Genomic DNA, 27548 nt, shown 5'->3' on the forward strand with positions numbered 1-27548 from the left:
CTCTGGAAGAGCAGCCGGTGCCTTTTTTTTTTTTTTTTTTTTTTTTTTGATGGTTTTTCGAGACATAGAGGGTTTCTCTATGTTATCTTGGCTGTCCTGGACTCGCTTTGTAGACCAGGCTGGCCTCAAACTGACAGCAATCCATCTGCCTCTGGCTCCCGTGTGCTGGGATTAAAGGGGTGCGCCACCACACCCAGCACCGCAGCCAGTGCTCTTAATTAAAGAGCCATCTCTCCAGCCCCTGTAATTTTGTCTTTTGATAGTAATATGCCATTGTATGGGCATACTACAATTTGTTTGTTTGCCAGTTAATGCTCTCATAGATTCTCTCATAGGGTGAACATTTCCTCAAGAGTCTAGTGTGTTGCAAGTATGGTTTTGGGGATTCTTTTTTTTTTTTTTTTTTTAATATTATTCATTTATTTTTATTTTATGTACATTGGTATTTTATTGTATGTATGTCTCTGAGGCTGTTGGATCCCCTGGAACAGGAGTTACAGACAGTTGTGAGCTGCCATGTGGGTGCTGGGAATTGAACCCGGGTCCTCTGGAAAAGCAATCAGTGTTTTTAACTGCTGAGCCATCTCTCCAGCCCACAGGTATGGTTTTACCTGAAGTAAAAGTAGCATTTCTCAATGGGTGTGGGGGCGCAAGCCTTTAATCCCAGCACTTGGGAGGCAGAGGCAGGTGGATCTCTGTGAGTTCGAGGACAGCCAAGGCTACACAGAAAAACCTTGTCTTGAAAAACCAAAAAAAAAGTAGCATTTCTCTTGATGTGGACCCAGCTTTGGTTCCCTGCACCAGTATGGCAGCTCACAGCTGAGATCCAATGCACTCTTCTTGTCTCTGTGGGCATCAGACATACATATAGGCAAAACACCCATCTATAGTAAAAAGCCGGGGAGGGCTGACAGTTGTAAAACCTATTGCTGCCCTCTTTTGTGGTTTCTCCTGTCTTGTTTGGTTTTCCCGGGAAGAAGCTGAGCAAGAGGCGTGGGTGGAGCAGAGGACAGTGAACATGTCTACAAGCTTTTATACCTGTAATCTTGGAGACCCAGCAGGCATAAAGCAATGATAACCAAGAGGTGAAAAGGTTCATGGGAAAGGATCGATCATCCAAAGGAGGCTTCTGGCTTTTCATTCACCCAGGTCCTACGTTAACTGCTGTGGGTACAACCATGAACCGAAAACAAAAGGCTCTGATCTCTTGGACCTTAACACTTCTGTAGGAACCGTTCAGAGCATCAGAGGTGACCAGGCAGTGATGAGGAAAGCGAAAGTAGTGGGAGCTTGCTAGAGCGGTTGCCTTCTAATAAGACAGCATGGAAGAAGTCATTGGTGCAGATGCCAGAATGGAGTGTGCCCCCTTGCAACCGGAGCAGCAAATCCAGAAGTCCTGGCACGGTCAGGCGTTTATTGTGTTTAACATCGAAAGCATGCTTAAGTAGTCTGAAGAAAGGCCACTTGACAATGCAGTTCACACAAGGCCTCCCCAGACGCCCCATTTGTCTTTTTATCCAATAGGAGGTAGAGGAAACGATTGTAATAAGGTTTGTAAGAAGAGGGGACGTTGGTGCTGCATTGTTGAGGTCAGTGGCTAGAATTAGAGTGAGAGAGAGACCTTTGTCATCCCATGTAGCTGACCTCTCTTTCCAGTGTGCACAGTATCCATTCCAGTTTTCTCCTTTCTTAGCCTGTGCTTCCCCTCTCCCTCCACCCCTTCTCTCCCTAGGGTTCTGTAAGAACAGTCTGCCAGTCAGAGCTGGGCAGGTAGGAGACAAGAGAGTGGCTACAATGACGTCAGCAGTCCTGGTGGACATCCGAGATGAGGTCACCTGCCCTATCTGCTTGGAGCTCCTGACAGAACCCCTGAGCATAGACTGTGGCCACAGCTTCTGCCAGGCCTGCCTCATGGGGACTAGTGACAAGTCAGTGCTCAGCCAAGAAGGGAAGAGCAGCTGCCCTGTGTGCCGGACCACCTACCAGCCTGGCAACCTCCGCCCTAATCGACACCTGGCCATCATAGTGAAGAGACTCAGAGAGGTCGTGTTGGGCCCCGGAAAGCAGCTCAACGTCATTCTTTGTGCACTGCATGGAGAGAAACTCCAGCTCTTTTGCAAGGAAGACGGGAAGTTAATTTGCTGGCTTTGTGAGCGATCTCAGGAGCACCGCGGGCATCACACATTCCTCATGGAGGAGGTGGCCCAGGAGTACCAGGTAAGAACAGGTCCTGGGCTTAACCTCACTTTATGTTCTCATCTGATTGCTTTGTAGTTGTGGTTTGTCGTCCTCGTCATTTTCTCCTCCTCCTCCTCCTCCTCCTCTTCCTCCTCCCACTTTTAGGATAGGGTGAGACAGGTTTTCTCTGTGTAGCCCTGGATGTCCTGGAACTCAGTCTGTAAGCCAGGCTGGCCTCAAACCGAGCGATCCACTTACCTCTACCTCGCAAGTGCTAGGATTAAAGATGTGCGCCACCATCACTGCCCAGCTTTGTTTTCTTCTTTTTTGAGATCCCAGGACCCAGGTAGTCCAGTATAGCCTCAGACTGACTGTGTAGGTAACGATCCTACTGTCTTCTTTTCCAGAGTTCTGTGATTATGAGTGACCAGTGTTTCTTCCATGTTAGGCAAACACTTTACCAACTATACCTGACGCTCAAATTTCTTTGTACAAGCCAGGCGTGGTGGCGCATGCCTTTAATTCCAGCACTCTGGGAGGCAGAGGCAGGTGGATCTCTTTGAGTTCGAGGCCAACCTGGTCTACAAGTGAGTCCAGGACAGCCAAAGCTATACAGAGAAACACTGTCTCGAAAAAAAAAGAAAAAAAAAAACCAAACAAACAAACAAAAAAAGAAGCTGAACCTAGAAGGTGGCTTCTTGATTAATAATAAACATTTTCTTACCTTCTTACCTGCCTGCTGTACAAGGCTGGCTAACCCTTGGTTAGCATTCCCTCTGGAAGGATGGTACTGTGAAGCCAAGGCATGGTTCCCCTGAAGTCAGCATCATCTCATTCTAGTTTGTTCTGTGTCTAGGTACTAAGACCATTTGAGGCAGGACCCTCTTTAACCTGGTGTGTCCCTTCTAGAACATGTTCCAGGAGTCTCTGAAGAAGCTGAGGAAGGAGCAACAGGAAGCTGAGAGGCTGAGAGCTCTTATCCAAGAGAAGAGGGCATCCTGGAAGGCAAGTGGGGTTCTCTTGAAAGTCATCTGGGACAACAACAGAGGTGACCATGGGAGCTGAGGACCAGGGCTTCCTGCCCCGGTGTCTCTTCCCTTTGGATAGAAGGGCTTCCCCTGGTCTGGTCCTCTTCCTTGTGCTGGGGAGTTGGGGTGGAAGTTAGGTAACAAACATGCCAAAAAGCAACCCAGTTTTGGGGTTTGTTCTTTTGTTTGTTTGTTTGTTTTTGCTTTGTTTTTTAATTTAAATTTAAATTCTATCATCATCATCATCATCATTATTACTATTATTAATAGTTTTTCAAGACAGGGTTTCTCTGTCCTGGACCTCTCTTTGTAGACCAGGCCGACCTTGAACTCACAGAGATCCTGCTTCTGCGTTCCTGAGTGTTGGGATTAAAGGCGTGTGCCACACACCCAGCTTTAAATTTTATTTTCTTTTGTTTTGGGGTGTTTTGCCTACATGCATTACTGAGTACCACACCTGGTATCTGAGGAAGCCAGAAGAGGGAACTGGATTTACCAACAGTTATGCACCAACATTAGATGTTGGGAATCAAACCCAATTCTCTGGAAGAGCAGCAAGTGCTCTTACCATCTGAGCCATCTCTCCAACCCTTCCCAGATTTTTAAGGCAATTATATGAGAAGGGATGGCTTCCCAGGCATAGTGGTACATGCCTTTAATTCTAGCATGAGTTCAAGGCCAGCCTCGTCTATATAGTGAGTTCCAAGCCAGCCAGTTACACAGAGAAACCCTGTCTCAAAAGAGAGAAAGAAGGTGGGCGGTGGTGGCGCGCATCTTTAGTTCCAGCACTCCGGAGGCAGAGGCAGGCGGATCTCTGTGAGTTCGAGGCCAGCCTGGTCTACAAAGGGAGTCCAGGACAGCCAAGGCTACACAGAGAAGCCCTGTCTCGAAAAAGCCAAAAAAAGAAAAAAAGAAAGCAGGCAGGCAGGCCAACCAGTCTGATGTGACCCATAATTCGTAATTCTGGATCTTACTCTATTTCTAACCTGTAGGTTAATTGTGGGCCAGTAATTCCTCTCAGGGCTTAAAACTAGAAGCAGAGGCTGAGCCTAAGATTAGATGAGCTTCCTGGAGTCTAAACCCGCCCAAGACTCACTTAACAGATCTCCAAACCCTAGATAAAGACAGCCCAAGGCTGAGGGCAAGGAGAACAGGTCCTACAGGCCTGCTTCCTGCTGCAACCCTCCTCCTAAGGGAGAACCCTTAGGCCTGCAGCCAGCCTTGTTGGTTTTTCCCCCCCTCTGGTCCTTGAAGAATCAGGTAGAGCCTGAGAGACACCGGATCCAGACAGAGTTTAAGCAGCTGCGAAGCATCCTGGACAGGGAGGAGCAGCGGGAACTGAAGAAACTGGAAATGGAAGAGAGGAAGGGGCTGAGCATCATCGAGAAGGCCGAGGGTGACCTGATCCACCAGAGCCAGGCACTGAAAGATCTCATCTCTGACCTGGAGCACCGGTGTCAGGGGTCCACAGTGGAGCTGCTGCAGGTGAGACACGGGCAGGACCCCAGATGTGGGAACCTCTAGGACTACCATCACGATGCAAATGAGAGAACAGTCTGCTTCCTCTGAACTGTGAGGAAGCCACAGGCCAAAGTCTAAGTCACTTCAGATGCAAATGCTAAGGGAAGCCCCACTGTTATTTGTTATTAGCCAAGAGTAGCCCAGGAGTTTATCTGGACTTGTGAGCATCTGTTGTACTCAACAATGGTCTCCTGGAGGCTTTATCAGTCTTGGGACAACTGATGTTTTGATACAGATAAACCTTAGCTGCATCCTGTAGGGAATTTCCCAGCACTCCTGACCCCTTCCCACTAGAAGTCAACAGCCCCATGAGGCATTCCAAATCCCTTTAACATTGCCCTGTGTCCCCAGGGAAAAGATGTCCAGTCCTAGCTGAAAAGCGTCTGTTGCTGTGATGGGAGTTTTCAGTTTCATCATAGGAAAACCCATGCCAACATTAAGCTGGAGGGAGCACTTACCAGCCTTTTTCTGCCTTTACTCACTCTAGTAGAATCCCCTAGTGGGCCAGCCTGATCCAAAGAGTAAGTTCTACACAGAAAAACTCTGTCTCGAGAAACAAAACAAATAAAATAAAATAAAACCTGTGACTATCTCAAGGGTAGAAGTTAAGTCTGGCATCACTCATCACTCTGCAGGGCCAGGTGCTGTGTGGTAAATTACAGCTGATACACATCATAACATTTCAAACACAGGGAGGAGGAGATAGCTCAGGGGTGGGGCCTTTGTCTAACTTACATGAAGCCCTGCTTTCAACCCCAGGCACTACCAAAAAAAGAACAACCAAAACCCTAAGAGTTATAAACATAAAGGAGCTTACCCAGATTTGTACATGGGTCCCTAGGAGCTTTGCTCTGAGATGGGGTTGTTTTTATTTTTTGTGTGTCTGTTTGCTTCATTTGAGATGAACTCTTGCTATATAACCCCAGGCTGGTCTCGAACTTACATCAACCTCCCAAGTGCTGGGATCACAGGTGTGCAGGTGCATGCTGCACATGGCTTGCTCTGAGTTCTCATCTTCACTTTGTAGCAATTGGATGTTTGTTTGTTTGTTTGTTCCTAGTCATCACATGGGCTGGTAAAGCGGGGAGAAGACATGATCCTTCACTTAACCTGTCTTTTTACCTCCCTAGGATGTGAGTGACGTCACAAAAAGGTATGTGAAATCACAAGTTCATCCCCTCGGGTTTCACAGAAGGTTCTTGGCCCCTGTAGAGTTATCCTCCTGAGAAAAGGAGAAAGTCACAGGCAAGGCAGGTTTGAGACTGGTGTATTGAGTTGCAGGAATTTAGGGAACCTCAAAAGTAGGGGAGTAGGCTGGCATCCTTGGTAGTAGAATTGGTATGGCAAGAGGACGCAGCCTGGAGACAGGATCCTTTCCCGCTCACCTCTCTACCTGCCTCTGACACTGGCTTTCCTCCTTCCAGCTACCTTGATAATACGCTGTTCCTGGCTGGGCATCTTAGAGGGACATCACATCCATGTATCTCCCGGGGCTTGAGAACCGGCCTTGCAAATGCGGGCTCTGACTTTTCCCTTTCTCCCCTGGCTCTCCAATCCTGGTCTTGCTACCTAGCGCTCACCTATCCTTTCATATGAGAACAAAGACCTGAGACATATCCCAGGCCTTGATCCTGGGACAGAACAAGTTCTTTTCAGTAATCAAATCTACAAAGTCATCTACCAGGGTCACATCTAAAGATGCCCACAGACCTACCCTTCAAGACAACCTACCTGGGTTTCTGGCCTTGAAACCTAAACCCACACCCTCAAAGCATGCTCAGAGGTGTTCTTTCAGGCTGGGCTGCAGGGTTCCTGATGGGCATGGGCATCTCCAGCGCCTCCTGGTGGACATTGTGGTACAGCATCTACATTTTAAACAGCGTGTTTCCTTTTTACATGTAGCAAAGGACTCCATAGCCTACTACCCTTAGGACACAAATAAAAAAAGAAAAATCTTATTGTGTCTTATAGAGGTTACAATAGGAAAGAAACAAAGTGAGGCTTTAATAAGTTATCAGTTACTGAAGTGTATGGCGATATGGTGAGCTGCTGCTTTCTGGCCAGGCAAGGGCCCTGTGCACAATACTGACTTTCCCCAGGAAAGAATGTTGAGTTTATCAATGGGTCCGAGGCACGGGGAGACAATCTGCACCCTGAAGCTCTCATAAGGTCTGTTCTCACTAGGAGCGAGTTCTGGACCCTGAGGAAGCCCCAAGCCCTCCCCACCAAGCTGAAAAGTTTGTTTCGAGCACCGGATCTGAAGAAGATGCTGAGAGTCTTTAGAGGTAGGTTTGGGGGAGGGTTTGCATGTGAAGTTCCTATAGTGGGGAGGAAGAGGGCGGAAGGTATGGTGATACTGGAGAGTAATAATCATGAGTGAAGTTGCAGACACAGATGTGCTGTGCTGAAGATAATTATGCAGAGATGGGGTGACCAGTTCATGCCTTCTCCGAATTCCCCACCATTCTCGAACCTCCTCAGATGCCAGACCTGACACCATCCGTTCTGTTGACCATGTTTTACACTTCTCATTACAGAGCTGACCGACGTCCAAAGCTACTGGGGTGAGTAGAATCCATGGCTTCTCTGAACTGATACATGCTTCTCCCCCCAACAAGCCTGCATGTCCTCTCAGGTCTTGGTGTCCATACCTTTCCTTCCTCCACCCCCTAACTCTTGGCCCTCAACCAACTAATTCTAGGTCCCCCCACCACCACTATTTCCTTTGCCCCCTCCCCCTCCTCTCAGAGTCATGGGACCCATGTGTTCCAGTCTCATCTGCTGCCGTTGTAACCTTTTCCTACAGTGGACGTGACCCTGAATCCACAGACGGCTAACTTAAATCTCGTCCTGTCTAAGAACCGGCGGCAGGTGAGGTTTGTGGGTGCCAAGCTGTCCGAGCCGTCCTGTCTGGAAGAACATTATGACTGTAGTGTCCTGGGCTCTCAGCACTTCTCCTCAGGAAAATACTACTGGGAGGTGGATGTGGCCAAGAAGACATCTTGGATCTTGGGCGTATGCAGTTCCCCAGTGGAACCCATGTTCTCCTTCAGCCAGTACCCCAGCCAGCAGAGTGCCTGCTCTAGGTACCAGCCCCAGAGCGGCTACTGGGTGATCGGGCTGCAGCATACACACGAGTACAGGGCCTATGAGGACTCCTCCACCTCCCTGCTCCTCTCCATGACGGTGCCGCCCCGCCGCATAGGGGTTTTCTTAGACTATGAGGCTGGCACCGTCTCCTTTTATAATGTCACAAACCATGGCTTGCCCATCTACACCTTCTCCAAGTATTACTTCCCTACTTCCCTTTGTCCCTATTTTAATCCCTGCAGCTGTGTAGTCCCAATGACCCTGCGGCGCCCGAGCTCTTGAGAGGTCTGCCACCCCTGCCTGTACCTGAGCAGCTCCCTTCAAACGCACGCATTAGGGTACACCCACTGGCTCATAGTGAGAGCACCCTTGACACGTCTCATGGGAAAGGTTTTCACATTTCTCTGTTAAGCAGTGTCTTTTGATTTGCTGGGTTTTGTTTGTTTTGAAACGGGCTGGCCTTGAACTCTGTGTAATTGACAGTGAAATTGAGAATTGATGCTCCTGTTTGCACCTCCAGAGTCCTAATTACAAGCACATACCTGGATGTGGCTTTGTTTTAATGTTGTTTGAGATATGGTCTCTATAAGTAGCCAAGGCTGGCCAGACTCCTAGTCCTTCCGCTCTACCTCCCAAATACTTATTATAGGTCTATCTCACAATACCTGGACAAGCACAGGATTCGGTGATTTGCTGTTGTTGTTTGTTTTTGGCTTGGGTTTTGTTTTGTTTTGTGTTTTGTGTGTGTGTGTGTGTATGTGTTTTTGTTTTGAGACAGGGTTTCCCTGTGTAGCTTTGGCTGTCCTGGAGTCGCTTTGTAGACCAGGCTGGCCTCGAACTCACAGAGATCCGCATGCCTCTGCCTCCCTGAGTACTGGGATTACATGCACGGCTTGACTTTTTTTTTTTTTTTTAAATTGATATCTGTGATCAAATGTTAAAAAAAAATCCTTTATAAATTAGATGGTAGTTTTTACTAAGTATTGAATTCAATAGACTTTTCTCTAGTCATTGAGATAATTGTGTGTGCCTTTTACTGTGCTGCTGGCCAGGCTGTACTGAGTTGTCTCCATCGTTAAGTTCACAACTGTGAAGGAAACCATTACCATGTGTCACATTCCCTCCTTGACTTATTTTTGCTGACTCATTTCTTAGGTTTGGTTTTCATCTATCTTTATAAACAAAACTACCTCTAACTTTGCAAGCTTATAGTATCAGTCAAGTTATTTTGAAATGCAACAATAGGCAAGGGAATTACTATATATGTATATATAGGATTGAGTGCTTTTAAAAAAAAATCACTGACCATTGATAAATAACAATAAAGCTAAACTGACCATTGATGAAAAAAAAAATAATAAAGATCCACTCACTGCTATAGTTTTGATGGCTTCAAGAAGAGATTATAGCTTTGGGTTTCATGATAAATGCTGCCACAACCTTCAGCCTTCATGATGATAAGATTTTAAGAGTGGTAGTAAAAAAAATGGGGGGTGGGAATTGTGCTTGAAAAGGAGCTTAAATAAGATAAGGATGAGAAGAGAGCAATCAGCCAGTACCAGTCACTGTCTAGGAAGAGGAAGAAATTCAGTTAACCAAGTTCACAGAGTGACTTATTCTAGCCTCCCCTAACCCCTATGCTTTTGTAGAGCTAGGGATTGAACTCAGGGCTTTTTATGGCAGGCAGGCATTCTAGCACCAAGCTTGACAACCGCGGTTTGTGTGTGTGTGTGTGTGTGTGTGTGTTTTGTTTTTTGTTGTTGTTGGGGTTTTTGTTTTGTTTTGTTTCTTGACGCAGGGTCTTTCCCAGTGGTCCAGGCTGGCGCTGAGCTTACGATGGTGTCCAGGCTGACTTCTAAGTGGGCCTCAGCATCCTGAGTTGCTGGGTTTACGGACCTATACTACCTCTTCATTCCATCCCAGACCTCTCTTTCAATTTCAAATTCCAAATGAGTGAGCTGCTATGACTTTGCTGGAGAGGTGCTATAAGCTCTCACCTTCAACTGTGAAAAAGGTGTGAAATAGGTGTGAGGGTGGAAAGGATTGTTAGCGGGGCACAGCTGGACGGCCAACACTGCTGCCAAGGGCTACAGCTGGACAGCTGACAATGTAGCCAAGAGCTACTAGTGGCTTTTGTGCCCTCTTTCATATACTGTGACTGTGAAATACACCCTGGATTTCCATAAAAGCTATGTAAAATAATCTCGCCAACTACTGTCTTAAAATGATATGTTGGGTATATTATTTTAAATAAAACTTATTCCTCATCTGAGCCGTTTCTTTTACTTTATTTTGAGACCAGGCTAGCCAGAAGTTAACCCTGTAGCGCAGACCAGCCTTCAAACTCTGGTAGTGGGCATCCTGCCTTAACCTTTCAACTGCTGGCCTTACAGACATGAGCCACCACAGCCAGCTTTTATCATGCTTTTTAAATGTGGGTACTGGGAAAACTTCAGCTACACATCAGCTCCTGTTACTGGACAAAGTTGAGATGAACTTTCTGTCCTTGAGGGGACTCACACAGCCAGGAGAGCCAGAGTACCAAGCGAGACTTGAAGGTATACCTGTTTATTACAGGACCTATCTACATACTCACCTCTGAATTCTGATTTTGGGGTGTGGGGGAGGGGTTGTTTTAAGATTTTAATTTAGTCATATGTACATACATGCTTGTATGCGAGTGAGGAGGCCAGAGGCATCAGATTTTCTGGAGCTGAAGTTCCAAGCAGGTGTGAGCTGCCTGACATGGGTGCCAAGAATGGAACTCGGGTCCTCTGGAAGAGTAAAGCATACCCTTAACTAACAAGCCATCTCTACAGACCTCCACCTCACCCCCCCCTCAAGGATGTGGAAAAAAGAAAAAGACCATCATTGAACCTAGCAGGGAAACATGGACTTCCGGAAGATGGATGGAGAGGTATCAGGACTGGAGGCCGTTTCTGTCCTTGAGGGCTCTGGCCTCTGGTGAGAACCTCAAGGAAGGCTTGCTTAAACAGACAACTAGAGCAAATGTTCAGCCCCAACCTTTTCCAGAGGGACCTTGAGAGAAAAGTCTTCCTACCTTGTTCTTCATGTAGTAAGTTAAGATACTGAAAATTAGCTGTGCATGGATGGTGGCGCATGCCTGTAATCCCAGTACTCGGGGAGGCAGAGGCAGGCAGATCTCTGAGTTCGAGGCCAGCCTGGTGAACAAAGCAAGTCCAGGACAGCCAGAGCCTATCTTGAAAAACAAAACAAAACCCACAAAAAAGGTACTATGGAAATCAAATTCTAAAGAGATGACGTTTAAAAAAAAAAAATCAGCTTGTTAAGGTCAGTCCAGGCAACAGAGAAAGACTATCTCAACAAATAAATATGTCTAGCAGGGCATGATGTCACACAACTTTAATCCAAGCACTTGGGATCTCTGTGAGTTCAAGGCTAGCTGGGTCTACAGACTGAGTTCCAAAGCAGCCAGGGCTATATAGAGAACCCCTGTGCAGGGGTGGGAGAAGTGTATTCAGCTGGGCCTTGTTAAGTTTTGTGGACTCCTGATTTGGTATCTGACAGTTAAGTTTTGTAAAATTCTTGGCTATAATTATTTAAAAGGTTTTTTTTTTTTTTTCTCCTCCTGCTCCACCAACTTTCTCTTCATTCCTGCAGTCCAGTGGTGCTTTTAGCCTCTGGAATTGCCTGGTTCCCAGACATGCCGCCCCGCCCACACCCCTTCTGATTTCGGGAATTTTAGTTAGGGTCTCTTCAAGTTCAGACTCGACTTTGGCCACACCCAACCTATAGCTAGGGTTTGGGTCAAGAAATTGAATTGGGTACAATTTCTGCTTGTCCCTTACTAGGCAGCACAGCGGATAAGCACATTAGAGGTAGCTTTCCTTCCTCTTAACTCTTTTCTTTCTTAGAACCCCGCCCCCCCCCCCCCCCCCGATCCCTCTGCTTAGACTCCACAACCATTTCTTTTTATACTTTTTAAGTTCTGGTTTTGACATAAAATAGTCATTGTCAACAAAATCTAAAAAGAAGCTACCCTTCCTGTTGAACCTTTGCAGGCCTGGTGGATTACCCTGTCGGTGAGTGTTGCCAAGTTTGGTGAAGCAATTAGTGGGGTTTTCCAGAGGCCAAAGAAAACAAGAACTGAAAACTGTGTGGTCTAGCCTACATGTGTACCTGCAGCCTTGGCAAGCTCCTTATTATCATAACCTGATAATTTAGGATAACCAATCGAATTGTTTGTTACGATCTATAGGAGACAGAGAGGCCAAACTTGTAGACAAAAGGAGAGCTCCACTGCACTTGGAGCTTGACCTTTGGATACGAACATACCGAGCCTGCCTGCAGGCACAATACACTATTTTCTAGAGGAAAGAACATCCGTGTCCCATTTCCCCCACCAGAAGCTCGGCAACACTGGAATTCTACAGAGTCCACAGTCAAATTCTTTGGGACCATCTTTGGCCCTGTTAGTAGCCCTGCATTGGCCTCCTCCCCCACCAGAAGCTCTGCAACACTGGAATTCTACAAAGCTCACAGTCAAATTCTTTGGGGCCATCCTTAGCTCTGTATTGGCCTCCTCTGTACATGTCTTTGTGTTCCTTCTATAAATAATTTGGAAAGTGCAGGCTGAAGCACTGGTTTTCTAACTGAGCAAAAGTGTGTCACCAGGTAGCATCCGAGGCCTGTAGCAGAGATTTCCCCTCTTTGACTAATCTGCCCACCTGTCTCCACCAATGTATTTGAAAATGACATACACTGTGGTTGCATGTTCCTAGAGTCCCTGTTCACAAGTACGTTTTACACATTTCAAAGCTCTCACACGCTAGAATGCTGCCTCCCCTCAGGTATCCCTTTGTTCGCTGTGTAAGGACAGGGTGTGTCCCACTACCACTATCTTCCATATCCCTTATTCTCCGCCACTGTCCTTGGTATTCTCCCTTCTCTCCAAGATAAACCTGGCCATGTCCAGACAGATTCTGCTCTGGACTCTTCCAGATGACTCTGGATATTCTCTTAGATAATAAAAACCTTCCCGTGTACCAAGCAGCAGCCAAGTGGGTGGTTTCGTTATTGCACCCCTCACATACAGGGGAGACTACACTTACCTGCAGTTCTAAGGACAGACGTTTGGATCGCATAGGGCTTGAGTCGCTTTCGTAAAGTCGTGGTTGTAGGTTCTCCAAGATCTGCAACGTCACTAGCACTGAGTATTTGGGGAGGTTTCCTGTCTAGACATGGTGTTTCCCTCTTGTTGAGTGGGTTGACTTGACAATCCTTTGTATAGAGCTGTCTGTGCATTTGGCGGCTTCCCCAGCTTGTGGGGAAGGGAGGGAAGAGGGAGAGGTAACGTATGTGATGCCATGGTTGTTTTAAGAGAAACTCTAGCCCAATCCTAAGTGAGCTGGTTGTTTTCGGTAGGCCAAGAGTTTGGCCTGGTTGTTGTTGTTGTTGTTGTTTGGTTTTTCGAGACAGGGTTTCTCTGTGTAGCCCTCAGCCTGTTTGTTAAAAGCCAATTGGAGGGATGGGGATGAGGACAGTTGAGATTGTCACAGTGGACAAAGGGCATGCTGCATATTCAATTTTCACCACCAAAGGGCTTCTGTTATTCACAAACGCCTGTGCACTTTTATGGCTACAAACTATGCCTTCTGGCAACTTCTGTACCTGTAAGCTTGCCTAACTGAACTCCCTTTAATGATAAAGGGACTCAGAGACCAGCCTCAGACAGTGACTAGACAGTGCTGCCTGGCCTGAAGAAAGGATGTAAGAAACTGTAAAGCTAGCTGGGCCACTTCTTTGTTAATAAAGGTTTTTTCCTGCCTCTCCCGAGTTCCTGGCTGTCTTCTTTGCTGAGCGGGATCTTCCCATAACCTGAACTCTACCCACCTGATATCAGTGACCGCCCTTAGTTACCACCACCCAAAAGCTCTTCTTGGCCACTGAAAATTTCACAGCTAGGTCAAGTCTTCAGTTCTCCCCTGGATCACCAGGGTTGCGGTAGCGCCCTCTGTCGGTGGGCTAGAGGTTTGCCATCCCTTGGGGCCCAGAAGTTTCTTCCTCTTTCCTGCTCCGGCTGGTTGGGAGTTTCAGTTTCTTTTCTTGGCAGCCTGAGAGGGTGGGGCTGCTGGTAGGCTAAGCAAAGGCTTCCCCTAGCTTTTCCTCACCGCTTCAGCCTGGAGGAAAGATTTCACCTTCCGGGCCCAGAGGTGAGGGTGCAAAGGTGTGTGTGAAAGTTTGTACAGGGCTGAGGGAGGGAGACCCTGGGAGGAGAGAACTCAGCGGAGTTTAGGGAAGGTCAAATTGCCCTAGATCAGAAACCGCTGTGATCTGAAAGGAGAAAAGGAGTTTGGGGAGAAATTGTCTTGAAATTCTGTTTTCTGGAGTAGCCCTTCTTTCTCTCGGGCAAGCCTTTCCCGCTCCTCATGTGGGACATTCTACCTTGCAAACAGGTCTGGAATCTCAAGAGCAAAGCTCCGCGCCCCGCCCCCCCCCCCCCTTCCCCCCCCCCCCCCCCCCCCCCCCGCGCCCTCACCCTCACCCCCGCGCCCCTTTTTCTGTCCCGTCTTCCTTGTTCCCTCTCCCCTGCACTTACTAGAAAGTGTAGAGATTCAGGGCTTGAGCTAAAAGGAGCCTCTACACCCCTTCTAGCAGCCACTGAGGGCTGTCTCAGTGACCTTCCTACCATCCTGAGCCCTGACCTACCGTGAAAACGCACAGGTACACAGGTTGGATAATCCCTGCGCCACTTTTTAACCCTGTGTACCTCTGGGGCTCCAATTTTAGGAGTCTATTTGTTTTTATCTAAAAAGTGATTGTTGTTGTTGTTAATGTATTCATTATTTTTGAGACTGAACTTACTGCATTGCTGAGGCTGGCCTTGGCCTTCTGAGCCCATATACCATCCTGCCTGAGCCTCATAAGTGGCTAGGACTGCAAGCCTGTGCACCTCCCCCGGCCCCCGGCCCCTACCCCCTCTCCTCCCTCCGCCCCCCTCCCCCCTCCGCCCCAAACTTGCTTGTTTCTGCTTCAATAGGCATAACTGACCCTGGTGTCCTCACCTGACTGTTTATTGGCCCTTCTTACTTGGGCCTTGTGTCTGTTCCTTGTTTGCTAGATCACAAGAGTTGGCTATGGCTGGGGAGAGCCCTAAGTGTTACTGCTCTTGCTAAGATCTTGACCCCGCGTATTTCCCGTGTTAGGCTAACATATGGGCATGTTGCACCTCGATGGATGGGTTTTAAACAGCTGCCATTATGCAATACTCTCAACTTTCAGAGTTCACATCTCCTGCCTTCTTCTGAATCCACACCTGAATGCTGGAGATGCTGGTTGTTGTGACAGAGTTTAAGATTTATTTCTTTTCTTTTTTTTTTTTTTTTAAGATTTATTTCTTTTCTTTTCTTTTATGTATATGAGTGTTCTATCTGCATGTACACCTGCATGCCAGAAGAGGGCATCAGATCACATTGTAGATGATTGTGAGGCACCATGTGGTTGCTGGGAATTGAACTCGGGACCTCTGGAAGAGCAGCAAGTGCTCTTAACCACTGAGCCATCTCTCCAGCCCCCCAGAGTTTAATCATGGCCAAGCACAGAAGATATTAGGGATTTGCTTCTTTCTTTCTTTCTTTCTTTCTTTCTTTCTTTCTTTCTTTCTTCATTCATTCAGTTATTATGAAAAATGTTAGTGGAAATAAAGCATGTTTCTGGCATGAAAAAATATAATAAGCATCCACTCAGTATTTACTAACTATGAAATAAATTTATAAGTTACACTCTAGCTAGGAATGACCAAAACAAAAAACAAAAATAACCAAATAAAAGCTGGGTGTGGTGGCACATGCCAAGACGAAACAGTGAAACCTTGTCTCATGAAAAAAAAAAAATTCAAGTAGCATAGACTGTACAAAAGCATAATGCCATGGTTCACAGTGTTCAAAGGTTAAATTAAAGCTTTTCAGCTTTAGTTTTCAGAGTAAGCAGACTTTTCAGTAGAATCTTATTTGTTTTGCTTTGGGGTTTTGGGTTTTTGGAAACAGAGGTGCTCTGTGTAACCCTGGCTGTCCTGAAACTAGCTCTATAGACCAGGCTGGTCTTGAACTTAGGGATTCACCTGCTTTTGCCTCCCAAGTGCTAGGTTTAAAGGTGTGTGGCGCCGCCGCCACCACCCAGCTTTTCAGTAGCATCTTCGAGTCTGAGGAACACAGGTGGACTTTCCTTAGACACGAGAGGAAGATGCTCCAGAGGAGCTGCAGAGAAAGGAACAGGAGGTAGGCACGGAGGATACTGCATGGAGGGATGCTGCAGTGAGTACGTACATGGCCGGGGAGGTCTCAAAGGTACAGAGAGGGCTGGTAACAGACCTCTCCCTAGCGTTTCCCAATTCTCACTGCCATCAAAGAAAGAATCAGGAGAGGAGGCTCTGTGAGGAGTTGGAGGAAGTTTTATTTATTTATTTATTTATTTATTTGTTTATTCGTTTATTTTGGTTTTTAGAGACAAGGTTTGTCTCTTAGCCTTAGCTGTCCTAGACTCACTTTGTAGACCAGGCTGGACTCAAACTCACAGAGATCCACCTGCCTCTGCCTCCCGAGTGCTGGGATTAAAGGCGTGTATTACCATGCCCAGCTGTAGGAAATTTATTACAGAGAGCAAGTATACCCAAGAGGAAGTATGGGCTTCACAAGACAGTTCACTGCTGTGGGGAGTATCTCTAATTCCAGCATTTAGGAGGTGTAGGCACGGGGATTAGAAGTTAGTTCCAGGTCATCCTTGGTTATGTTATCCAGCCAGTATGAGGCCTAGCCTGGGCTACATGAGACCTTGAGATCTTGTCTCAAAAGAACAAAGTAAAAGAAATAATGAAAAAGAAAAAGAAAAAAGGGGATGAGAGAGAATGTGTGCCGTGTGTGTGTGCGTGTGTGTGTGTGTGTGTGTGTGTGTGTGTGTGTGTGTGTGTGTGTGTGTGTGTCTTTGGAGGTCAGAAGAAGATGTCAAATCCCATGAAACATGAGTTATGGATATTGTGAGTCTCCATGTGGGTGCTGGGAATTGAACTTGGATCATCTGGAAGGCCAACCGGTGTTCTTAACCACTGAGTCATCTCTCCAGACCTCACAGTGATTTTCAAACGTTTCTTTTTATTACTTACCAGTCAGCAGCAGGTTGTACATCATCTTTTAATGTTCATTAGCTTTTATTAACTTTTAAGAATACTGTCTGTTGTTCTTTTAAATCGTGTGCACTTCTGCGATGTGCACTGATCATATGCATCCTCTCCTCTCATCCTTTTGGCTCGGTTGGCTAAGAAGTTGTCAGTCCTGTTTACCCTTTCAAAGAACTGTTTCATTGATTTTTGTTTTTTAAAAAACTTCTTTTAGTCTCCATCTCACTAATATCAATCCTTATTTCTTTCTACTAACTTTAGCATTGGTTTGTTCTTGTTTTGGTAAGATCTTGACTTAAAATGTGATTTTTAAATTTTTATTTATTTATTGGTTTTTTCGAGACAGGGTTTCTCTGTGTAGTCCTGGCTGTCATGGATTCACTTTGTAGACCAGGCTGGCCTCAAGCTCACAGTGATCCACCTGCCTCTGCCTCCCAAGTACTGGGATGAAAGGCTTTTGCCACCATTGCCAGGTTCTGGTTTTTTGTTTGTTTGTTTGTTTGTTTGTTTTTTGGTTTTTCGAGACAGGGTTTCTCTGTGTAGCCTTGGCCATCCTGGACTCACTTTGTAGACCAGGCTGGCCTCGAACTCACAGTGATCCGCCTACCTCTGCCTCCCGAGTACTGGGATTAAAGGCGTGCGCCACCATGCCCGGCTTGTTTGTTTGTTTTTTAAATAATGGAAGCAGGAAAGCACATTCCCAAACCTGCCAGGTCCCTATCAAAATGACTGTCCCAACACTGTACTGTGTGACAAATACTAGGAGGAAAAGAGAGACACTGTCCATTGCCGTTTGCTATGCAGGCCCCAGGTCTTTTGTTGTTAGAGTGCACTTCTGCACAGCACTAAGGCCTGTGTTAACCCTGTTTCCTGAGTCTCTCGCCCTTCCTTCCTACACTTCTCTGTGCCGCCACAGCAGTCTTCATCTGCAGTATTTCTGCCCCATTCACCAAATTATTATTGCTTTGTCCTTGGTTTCAGATTCTGTCTAGGCAGAGCTGAAAATAACATGTTTTCTATGTCATATCACACCCACTGTGAGGATACATAGAGGCTGGGCTGTTTGAAGTTGCACTGGTGGACTGATAGACCATTGCTTTGTAGTCCTTAAGGAAGAAGAGCCTCAGAAGTTAGGACAGGAAGAAGTAAGGGAGCAGTATAATGGCTTCAACCATTGCAGTGAGTGTACAGAAGGAGGCCACTTGCTCTGTCTGCCAAGAGCTTTTGAAAGAACCCCTGAGTCTAGGCTGTGGCCACAGTGTATGCCAAGCCTGCCTCACCATGAACAAGGATGCAGTGATCAACCCGAGAGGGCACAACAACTGTCCTGCGTGTGGTACTAGATTCTCATTTGAAAAGCTACAGGCTGGTCAGCATCTGACAGGTGGACTGGACAGACTCAGGGAAGTCAACTTGAACCCTGACATTGGGAAAAAGAAAGATCTCTGTACACACCATGAAGAGAAACTCCTCCTCTTCTGTAAGGAAGACAGGAAGGTAATTTGCTGGGTTTGTGAACGTTCTCAGGAGCATCGTGGTCACCACACCTTCCTCCGAGAGGATGCAGCCAAGGAATATCAGGTAAGGTCATGATGGAGGAAGACAGGGCAGAGAATCATCCTGAGTAAGAAATCTTACCTTCCCGTCATCCTTGAGTGACACTGACACCATAGTATTTAGCCCTTGCCTTATGTTTGGTTCCTAATACCTAGAAACGTCTTTCCAGTTATATAAGGGTTGGCCTGCAGTGCATACAATCTCTTGACCAAGAACAGAAGGTTTTGGGGTCCCTCTCCCCTTGCATTGCATGGGTGGGGAGTACTCTCTGAGAGTTGCTTTCACCGCTCGTTTCAGCAGGGAAACTGCTGCAGAGCATTGTGAATTGGGGAGATCATTGGTCTGAGGAAAAGATGGCCTTGCTACATAGTCTGTACTTGCTCTAAGGAAAGACAGTGTGCGGATGATGACTCACTCCTCTAAGCACAGAAAATGCATTCATCTCCTGAGGTTTTCTTCCATGTCGTAAACCCTAAGCATCAACCTCATAGCTCTTATAAACTGGCCTTCTCTGGGAACAACCTGGTTTCTTTCTTAGTTCTCCATCCAGGTGGGAAGCATAACAGATGCAATTCCCTCCTCCACAGGAGAATCTCCAGAAAGCTCTCAAGAGGCTGAGGAAGGAGCAGGGGTTGGCGATGACATTGCAAGCTGACATAAGAGAAGACAGAATTTCCTGGAAGGCAAGAGAATCTTCCTGAGTGATTCTGAGGGGAACCTTAGTGTGGCCTTCCTTGGTTCTAAACCAATCAGGGCCCTTCATCTTTGTTCCATTACACTTAATAAATCCAAAGCTATCTGATAAGTTACTTTTTTAGGAATGAGAGATGGGGGCAGATTGTGGTAAATACATGTAAATATTTGGAGTTGAATAAAAAGATAAGCTGTAGAATGTCGAAGGCTGGAAGAGTCTGTGTGCTCTTTCCCACCAAGGCTCTGACAGTTCTGCTGAAAGACACCAGGCAAAAAACAAAACAAAACAAACAAACAAACAAACAAACAAAAAACCCAGCTTTTCTAGGTTTCAAAGCCAGGAGTGCTAGTTCAGGGAGGCATGAGTGTCCAAGCATCTGTCTCCAGTGTGAGCCTCTTTACAGCCTTGGATTACCCTTACATAAGACAAGGAGAGGGCTGGTTTATTTTCGGCTTTGGTTTCGTTTTGTTTTGTTTTTCTCGTTTGGGCTTATTTGTACTAAAGGCAAAATGGAAGATAAAAATAGCATCCCCCAAATTGCTGTTCTATATTCCTACATGCCCCTGCTTTGAAGTCTACTATCTTACACTGACATCTTACTTCAGCCTGACAGTCATTACGTCTGTTTCTCCCTCTGTCCATTCTCGCAGTTCCAGATCCAGAGTGAGAGACAAAGGATACAAAAGGGCTTTAATCAGCTTAGAAGAATCCTGGACATTGAGGAACAGAGAGAGCTGAGAAGACTAGGGAAAGAGGGGCAGACGATACTGGACAGCCTGGCAGAGGCTGAGGCTGAGCTCACTCAGCAGACCCAGTTGCTGGAGGAACTTATCTCGGACCTGGAGCGTCGGTGTCAATGGTCAGAGGTGGAGCTGCTACAGGTAGGGAGGAGCAGCTCACCACAGAGTGCAGACATGTCTCCTCTTTTCCTTCCTTCCTTCCTTCCTTTCTTCCTTCCTTCCTTCCTTCCTTCCTTCCTTCCTTCCTTCCTTCCTCCTCTCCCCCCCTTCTTGTCTCAGAAGTAGTGGAAGAGAAAATGCTCATATCTTTTCCAATCTTGAAGGGAATCATTCAGTTTCCCCCCATTAAGAAGGACATTCCTGTTGGGGTACATTTTTGGCAGACTTCACACGGTGCCTTCTAGTCCTGCCTGCTCTCTTTCTTCTTGTTTTTACATGGAAGTATATGAAAGTTTGTCAACTGCTTTTTATGTGCTTTCACCATCATTGAGATTGTGTGGTTTTTATTCTTTATTCTACTAATACAGTCTGTCACATTGACTGATGTATGTATCTTGAGCCTACATCTATGGAATCATTTATGGGATAAATATTTGGTCATGACTATAACAGCCATGGGTTTTCATTTTTGTTTTGGGATTTAAATTTTTTCAACTATATTTTTTTTTTATTGTGTGTGATTCACATGTATGCATGCACACACACCACAGCCCACATGCACAGATCAAAGAACAGCTTGTGGGAGTCTGGCCTCTCTTTTCACCATATGGATCCCAAGAATTGAACTCGGGCCATCAAATGTAGCAGCAGGCACATCTACTCACTGAGCCACCTTGACTACCCTTTCTCATTTTTGTATCCAAGTACTCTACTACCAAGCTGTATCCTCAGCCCTGCCATGCTTTGGTTTGTTTGTTTCTTTTTGTAATGCCTTAACAATTTTGGTGTTACTTATTCTTTGAACTTTCAGTAAAAGTCCACAGTAAAGTGATGGTTAGCCTTTCTTTGCTTGAAGGCTAACTTCCAATCTAATTTTTTTACATGTTTTTATTCTATACATATCTTCTGTCTTCTTGAATCAGTATTGGTTGGTTCTGTACTCCTGGGAATTTCTTCATCTCCGCTAACTAATCTAATTTTGTTTATAACACAAGAAACTGGGTGGGATTCCAGGACCACACACTTGCGAGGGAAGCATTCTAGTACCAAGCCACACCCCAGCTCTTTATGGTTCTTTTTTACTTTTGTTTGTTTGTTTGTTTTACTTTTTGAGGCAGGGTTTCTCTGTGTAGCCTTGGCTGTCTTGGATTCACTTTGTAGACCAGGCTGGGCTCGAACTCACAGCAATCTTGCCTCTGCCTCCCAAATGCTGGGATTAAAAGCGTGCGCCATCACGCCCAGCTTGTTTTTGTTTTGAGACAGGGTTTCACTGTGTAGCTCTGGCTGACCTGAGACTCATTATGTAGACCAAGCTGGCCTTGAACTCAGAAACTCAAATTCGTTTTTCTGCCTCCTGAGGGCTGGGATTAAAGTGAGCCACCATGATTCTTTTAATTTCTTTTAGGCCAGTAGCAATGCCTCACCCTTTCTTCCCAGTTTGAAAACTTCACCTCTTCTTCTTCTTTTTTTTTTTTTTTCTGGACTAAGGATTTTTCTTTCTAGACTAAGGATTAACAGTTTTTGTTGATATTTTGGCATAACTTTAACAAAAGGAAAAGGAGGGCCGGGTGTGGTTGGGCATGCCTTCACTTGGGAAGTAGAGGCAGGTGGAGGCCAGCCTGGTCTACAAGGTGAGTCCAAGATAGCCAAGGCTATACAGAGAGACCCTGTCTAGAAAACAAAAACAAAAAAACAAACAAACAAAAAAAAAAACAAAAAAAGGAAAAGGAAAGGAACTCTATTTTTAGCCAGCTTTGCTCGTGAATATCTGTAAGCTCAGCACTTCAGAGGCTGAAGCAGGAGGGTGCCACATCTGGAGAAGCTATCCAGAAAAAAAATAAAATAACTTACTTTCCATCTTCTCATTTTGTTTCTACTTTTTCCCCCTCCTCCTTAGCTCTTTTTCACTAATTCTAACTCTTTGTGGTTTTTTTTTTTTTTCTTCTCCCAGGATATGAGCGGCATCTTGAAATGGTACGTTGCTTTTGTGTAATGAAAATAAGTTAGTAGCTGTCCTGATGAGGTTTTTGTTGCTGTTGTTTTGTTTTGTTTTGCTTTGTTGGGTTTTTGGTTGGGTTTTTGTTGTTGTTGTTGTTTTTTGTCAGTTTGACACAAGCTAGAGTCATCTGAGAAAAAGGATCCTCAATTGAATAAATAAACCCATTAGACTGGCCTGTAGGCAAGCCTGTGAGGTGTTTTCTTGACTTATGGTTGATGTGGGAGGGCCCAGTGCCACCCTGGGTCCCTCATCCTGGATTGCATAAGAAAGCAGGCTGAGTAGGCCATAAAGAAGAAGCCATGGGCAGCACTCCTCCTTGGTCTCTGCTTCAGTTCCTGCCGCCAGCTTCCTGCTTTGAGTTCCTACCCTGACTGCCCCTCATGATGGACTGTGATCTGGACATGTAAGATGAAATAAACCACTTGTCCCCCCCCCCCACCAAGCTGCATTTGGTCAATGGTGTTAGCAATAGAAACCCTAACCAAAACAGGAGCCTTACCAGTAGGAAAAAAATATCTCCCAGATCAGGGACATTTGGGTGCCAGGTTATTTAGCACTGCTGGTCCCAGGGGGTGAAGACTTGATTGTTTCATCCCAAGCCAAGAGTGAAGTAGACGGTGGTGAATGCGACAGTTTAAGTCAGAGTTATGGTCACAGAGCGCATTAGAGCTCTGAGTCATTTTCCTGTGACTTCCTACTGGCAGGCCTGGGTCTCTCACTTTGTAAGTGTTTCTTATACAGAAAGCCTTACCACGGCCTCAGACAGGCCATGGGCACTGCTCATCATACTAACTTTCTCACTGAAAATAGACTACTACTGAATTTTGAAAACAGACACACCTTGGGATTTGTGGTTCTGATCCAGTTTTCTAATAATCAATCTCTTGTTTTGCAGGCTTTACAAGTGCTTATGTTAACGTAGAATCCTTGAATCTGTAGTTGCTAACCTGATAGCATCAACTTCCCTTAAAAACACATGCAATTAGAAGTAGGCTCATTTGAGGGTTTGTTTTTTTGTTTTGTTTTGTTTTTTGTTTTTTGTTTTTTGTTTGTTTGAGACAAGGTTCCATGCAGCTAAGTAGATGCGATTGGCCTGGAGCTCCTGAGCCTCCTGCCTCTGCCTCCTGAGTGCTGGGATTGCAGGCAGGTGCCACTAAGTCAGGCTGAATGCTCATTTTAAGTTATAATTTTTCTTTTATAAAACTTTCCCCCATAACAACCTGTTATCTCTGATATGGACCACGCCTGGAGTTCAGGCTTTCTGCCCGCCCCCCCCCCCATCTATTATCTCTAATGGGTGGGGGTACCATCCGAATCCAAGTTTCAGACTACTCACTAACTCACAGGCTGTCTATGCAGAGCTCTACCTCACAGCCAGGACGTTCAGCTTTGCTCTTAGTTTCCTTGAGAACTCATACGTCGGCACCCCACTCTCAGTGAGGTGGCAAAGCCTTCTCTGTGGTTTTCATCCAAATTTATACTATTTCCATGAGATTTCAATCAAGGTGAAAGTTACCCCATATTTAGAAGAGGCAACTGTGATTTCAAGAGGTGTAGACGTTCCCAGTGTCACATAGCAGGGAAGTAGGAACGTATTTCATAGAGGCCTATGGCTTCTGCTTCAGAGTAAAGGCTTTCCTTAGGCTGCTCAGGTGAAGTACATCTGGTGTGGAAGGAGATAGAGACAGTTGTGACAGATGTGAAGGTTAAACTATTTCTTCATCCCTAGGAGTCAGATCTGGACACTGAAGAAGCCAAAAGCTGTTTCTAAGAAACTGAAGACGGTATTCCAAGTTCCTGATCTCAGTGGCATGCTACGGAAGTTTAGAGGTGAGTGAGGAGAGCAGTGGAAATGTACACACAGCATTCTTGTGTCATCAGGTTGTAAGGTTAAAAGTAAAGATGAAAAGTCAGAGAAGAAAAGAAGAAAAAAAATTTTTTTAAGTCAGGGAAGACGTGTTCTGTGAAGAAGAAAATTCAGTTGTATCTAAGGGAGCATGTAAAGTATCTGAGGCTGTGCTGCAAAGTATCTGAGGGAGTATGGAAAAGTATCTGAGGGAGCGCTGAACAGCATCTGAGGGAGCACTATGCAGTATCTGAGGGAGTACTGTAAAGTTTCTGAGGGAGCACTGAACAGTATCTAAGGAGCACTAAACAGGGTCTGAGGGAGCACTGTAAAGTATCTGAGGGAGCATTGTAAAGTATCTGGGGGGGGGGCATTGTAAAGTATCTGAGGGGGGCATTGTAAAGTATCTGCTTTGTCCTCTCATTTCCCAGTTTGTAGCTTCACTGTACCACCCTTTCTTGCCTCTAGAGCGAAGTATTACCTCTTCTAAATTTTTCTGTCTAACAAAAGTCACCAAATCTTTTGTTGTTTCAGACCTAACAGCTGTCCGTGGCTACTGGGGTAAGAAGTTGCAGATTTTCAAATCACTGTGTTCTGATGACCTTTCTGAAGATGTGTTTTTCAGTGAGACCTCATTACCTTTGTCTCCTGTGTTGCCGTACATACATAATGTGTTCCTCTAAGGCTTCATACAGTGGTACATGCTTACAATCCCAGCACTAGAGAGACAAGGCAGGAGAATTGCATGTCTAGGGCCAACCTGGGCTACTTCACAAGACCCTGAAGTAAACAACAACTATATAACATTTTTGTTTTGTTTAATGATCTCCCACAATCAATCAATATTATTTCCCCCTATAGCCTTTCTAGCGTTTGCTGTTTACAATGTCATCAAACAAGCTGCCTCCATATCTGCCACCTGATCCTTTTTTTTTTTTTCTTCCCTTGCAGCGGACTTCACATTTAATCCAGAAAACCTAAATTTGAATCTTACTCTTTCAGAAGATCACAGACAAGTGACATCTGTGCCCATTTGGCCACTTAAGTGCTATAATAATGGTATCTTGGGCTCCAAATGTTTCTCCTCAGGAAGATATTACTGGGAAGTGGATGTGTCTAAGAAGAACGCCTGGATCCTGGGGGTTTACACTAGAAAACGTACTTTAAAGTTTCATGTTAGAAGAGGCAAAACTCAGCCAAGTGTTTACCACAGATACAAACCTCAGAACGGATACTGGGTGATAGGGTTACAGGATGGATCCAAGTACAGCATCTTTGAGGGTTCTCCCAACTGTAACCCAACAGTTCTGATCCCTGTTGTGGCTGTCCCTCTCCATCGGGTTGGGGTTTTCCTTGACTGCGAAGAGGGTGCAGTGTCCTTCTTCAATGTCACAAACCATGGGTCACTCATTTACAAGTTCTCTCAATGCTGCTTCTCCCAGCCTGCTTATCCATACTTCAATCCGTGGGACTGTCCAGCCCCCATGACCCTGTGTCCTCCGAACGCCTGAGTTTTCTCATTCTCATCAGTTTCCAGTCTTCTCGCCTTGATGCCCACCTTCGTCTAGACATACCTGTGCCATTCGAGCACCCCTTTCCATGGTCTCCCTTTTGTCATGTTTAGATCTGGTATATCTGGCGTCCTTCAGGAGAGATGCTTACCCACTTACTCTTATTCGTATTCTGAAGGGCAGCTCATCAAGCCTAAAGCTAGATCAGTCGGTATGACATCCATGTCCTCTGACTTCCGTGTTTGCCTTTGCATTGAAGAAAGATGACAGAGCCTCTAGCCACTCACTCATCCCTGTTGTTCGTGACAGTCCATAAGAACTGGCCCCTGACCCCCACTAACGACCTTTGAAGAATGTGTTGATTTGCCCAGGACACCTCACATTCAACAGGAAGTTGAGGAATAGAAAATATAAATAGCAATGTGTAGCCTAGAGTTTGGGTTATGTCTGGTATATAATTTTAAATGCTGCCTCTTACAAACTGTAATAAATTCAAGGGTTTTTTAAAAGTGAAAATTGAAGTGTACTCAAGATCATTGTATGAAACTAAGTATCTGTCAATATAAAATGCCCACTTGACTGCCTTATACATAGTAAATATATTTATGATTTCTGAAAGTTATAAGCCATGTTCTATGCAATAGCTTTGTGCCCTTCTGAGTAACTATTGAGATTCCAGTTTGTAAGTTCTGAAATTCTGCTCTCAACTGTCCTGATCTTAGCGTCTTTCTTTTTCAGTAACATATTCATTTGTCTAATATATTGCTCATGTGTGCAAGCCACAGCCTTGTGTGAAGGTCAGAGGGTTTCTCCTTCTACTATGTGACTCTGAGGATTGGACTCAGTTTTTGCTACTTGATGGCATGTGCCTTCACCATCTGAGCCACCTGCATCCCTGCCTTCTAGTTTCCTTTTCTAAAGCACGGTATACAGATGTTAGCACCTTTTTAAGGCCTTTTAGTAGGGTCTGAGAACTGCAAAAGTATGAGCTTCCATATTTGTTTGAACACATGGCACCATACCTAGGAACAGCAGCTACAAGGGAAGGTCCTTAGTGTGCATGACTTGGCTTGTGCTGAATCACTTGAGTGTACTATTGTGAGTTACCATCTATGCACTTGTCTTTCTTTTTAAATTAATTTAAAACTCTAAATGAGTTGTAATAGACTCTCTCAAGCTAGGAAAGGCACTGACCTCTCTGGTGAATTATGCTTCATAAATCAGGGACAGTTAGTTAGTACGTTCTTTGGAGCAACAGAGTAGAGAGTTTCCAGTTCAGAGAAGATTGCATCACGTGAGTGCTTCCTCTGCTTCTTAAAGAAAGATGTTTTTCGAGATACATGTCTTTTCCTTTTTTAAATAAAATCTATGGTCAAGTTTATTCCTACGTGTTTTATTTATTTTATTGATATTATGGGTGATGCTATTTTCCTAATTCCTTTTTTTGTATAGTTTGTTATTTCTTTATAATAGTGTTTGCCTCTTTCAACTTTATCGAAACAGTTCACGTTAGTCTCATTTCCTGTTGGCTGTGATAAAATACCCTGAGAAAAGCAGCTTAAGTGAAAAAGGATTTAATGTGGATTCCAATCCCAGGTTCCAGTCGATCATTGTGGGAAAGTCAAAGGGGCTTGGAGCTAGACACATTACACCTGTGCTTGTGAGCAGAGAGCCAGGAGTTAATGCACACATGCTCTCGAGTTGCTCTCTTCATTTCATTCAGGCCCAGACCCCGCTGATAAAGGAAGCCCTGGATCCTAGCAGTGTTACTAACCATCATGGTACAGGTCTGATTTTTTTTTTCTTTTTTCTGCTCTCTGCATGTGACTTAGCACTTCTATCTGTAATACCAATGAGCACACAGGCATGTGGTATTTGTGCTTATTCCCAGAAGCAAAAAGAGACAAACGGTATATACTCACTTATATCAAAACACTAGTCCAAGGGATACGTACCATGAAAATCTTTACTTACCAAGAAAGTGGATCAGAGGAGAGGATATCCGATTGAGACTTTAAGCAAGAGTAGCATGGAAGAAAGGGGAAATAGTAGGACCTACAGGGTCCTGGAA

At 45.3% G+C, this 27548-nt stretch overlaps 1 protein-coding gene across 1 annotated transcript; it reads left to right on the forward strand.

Moving 5' to 3' along the window:
• The first annotated feature begins 1724 nt into the window (after positions 1 to 1724).
• On the forward strand, positions 1725 to 25628 carry Trim6 (tripartite motif containing 6). Its single transcript, XM_051149348.1, is given in 16 exon segments — positions 1725 to 2217; positions 3088 to 3183; positions 4461 to 4691; positions 5858 to 5880; positions 6912 to 7012; positions 7265 to 7291; positions 7534 to 8097; positions 11861 to 11881; positions 18084 to 18116; positions 18119 to 18552; positions 19116 to 19211; positions 19873 to 20103; positions 22073 to 22095; positions 23850 to 23950; positions 24501 to 24527; positions 24918 to 25628. Coding segments are annotated over 16 exon segments (2991 nt in total). The 5' UTR covers positions 1725 to 1794; the 3' UTR covers positions 25478 to 25628.
• The last annotated feature ends 1920 nt before the right edge of the window (positions 25629 to 27548 follow it).

The sequence above is a fragment of the Acomys russatus genome, chromosome 7 (genome assembly GCF_903995435.1).
Source record: "Acomys russatus chromosome 7, mAcoRus1.1, whole genome shotgun sequence".
NCBI lineage: Eukaryota > Metazoa > Chordata > Mammalia > Rodentia > Muridae > Acomys > Acomys russatus.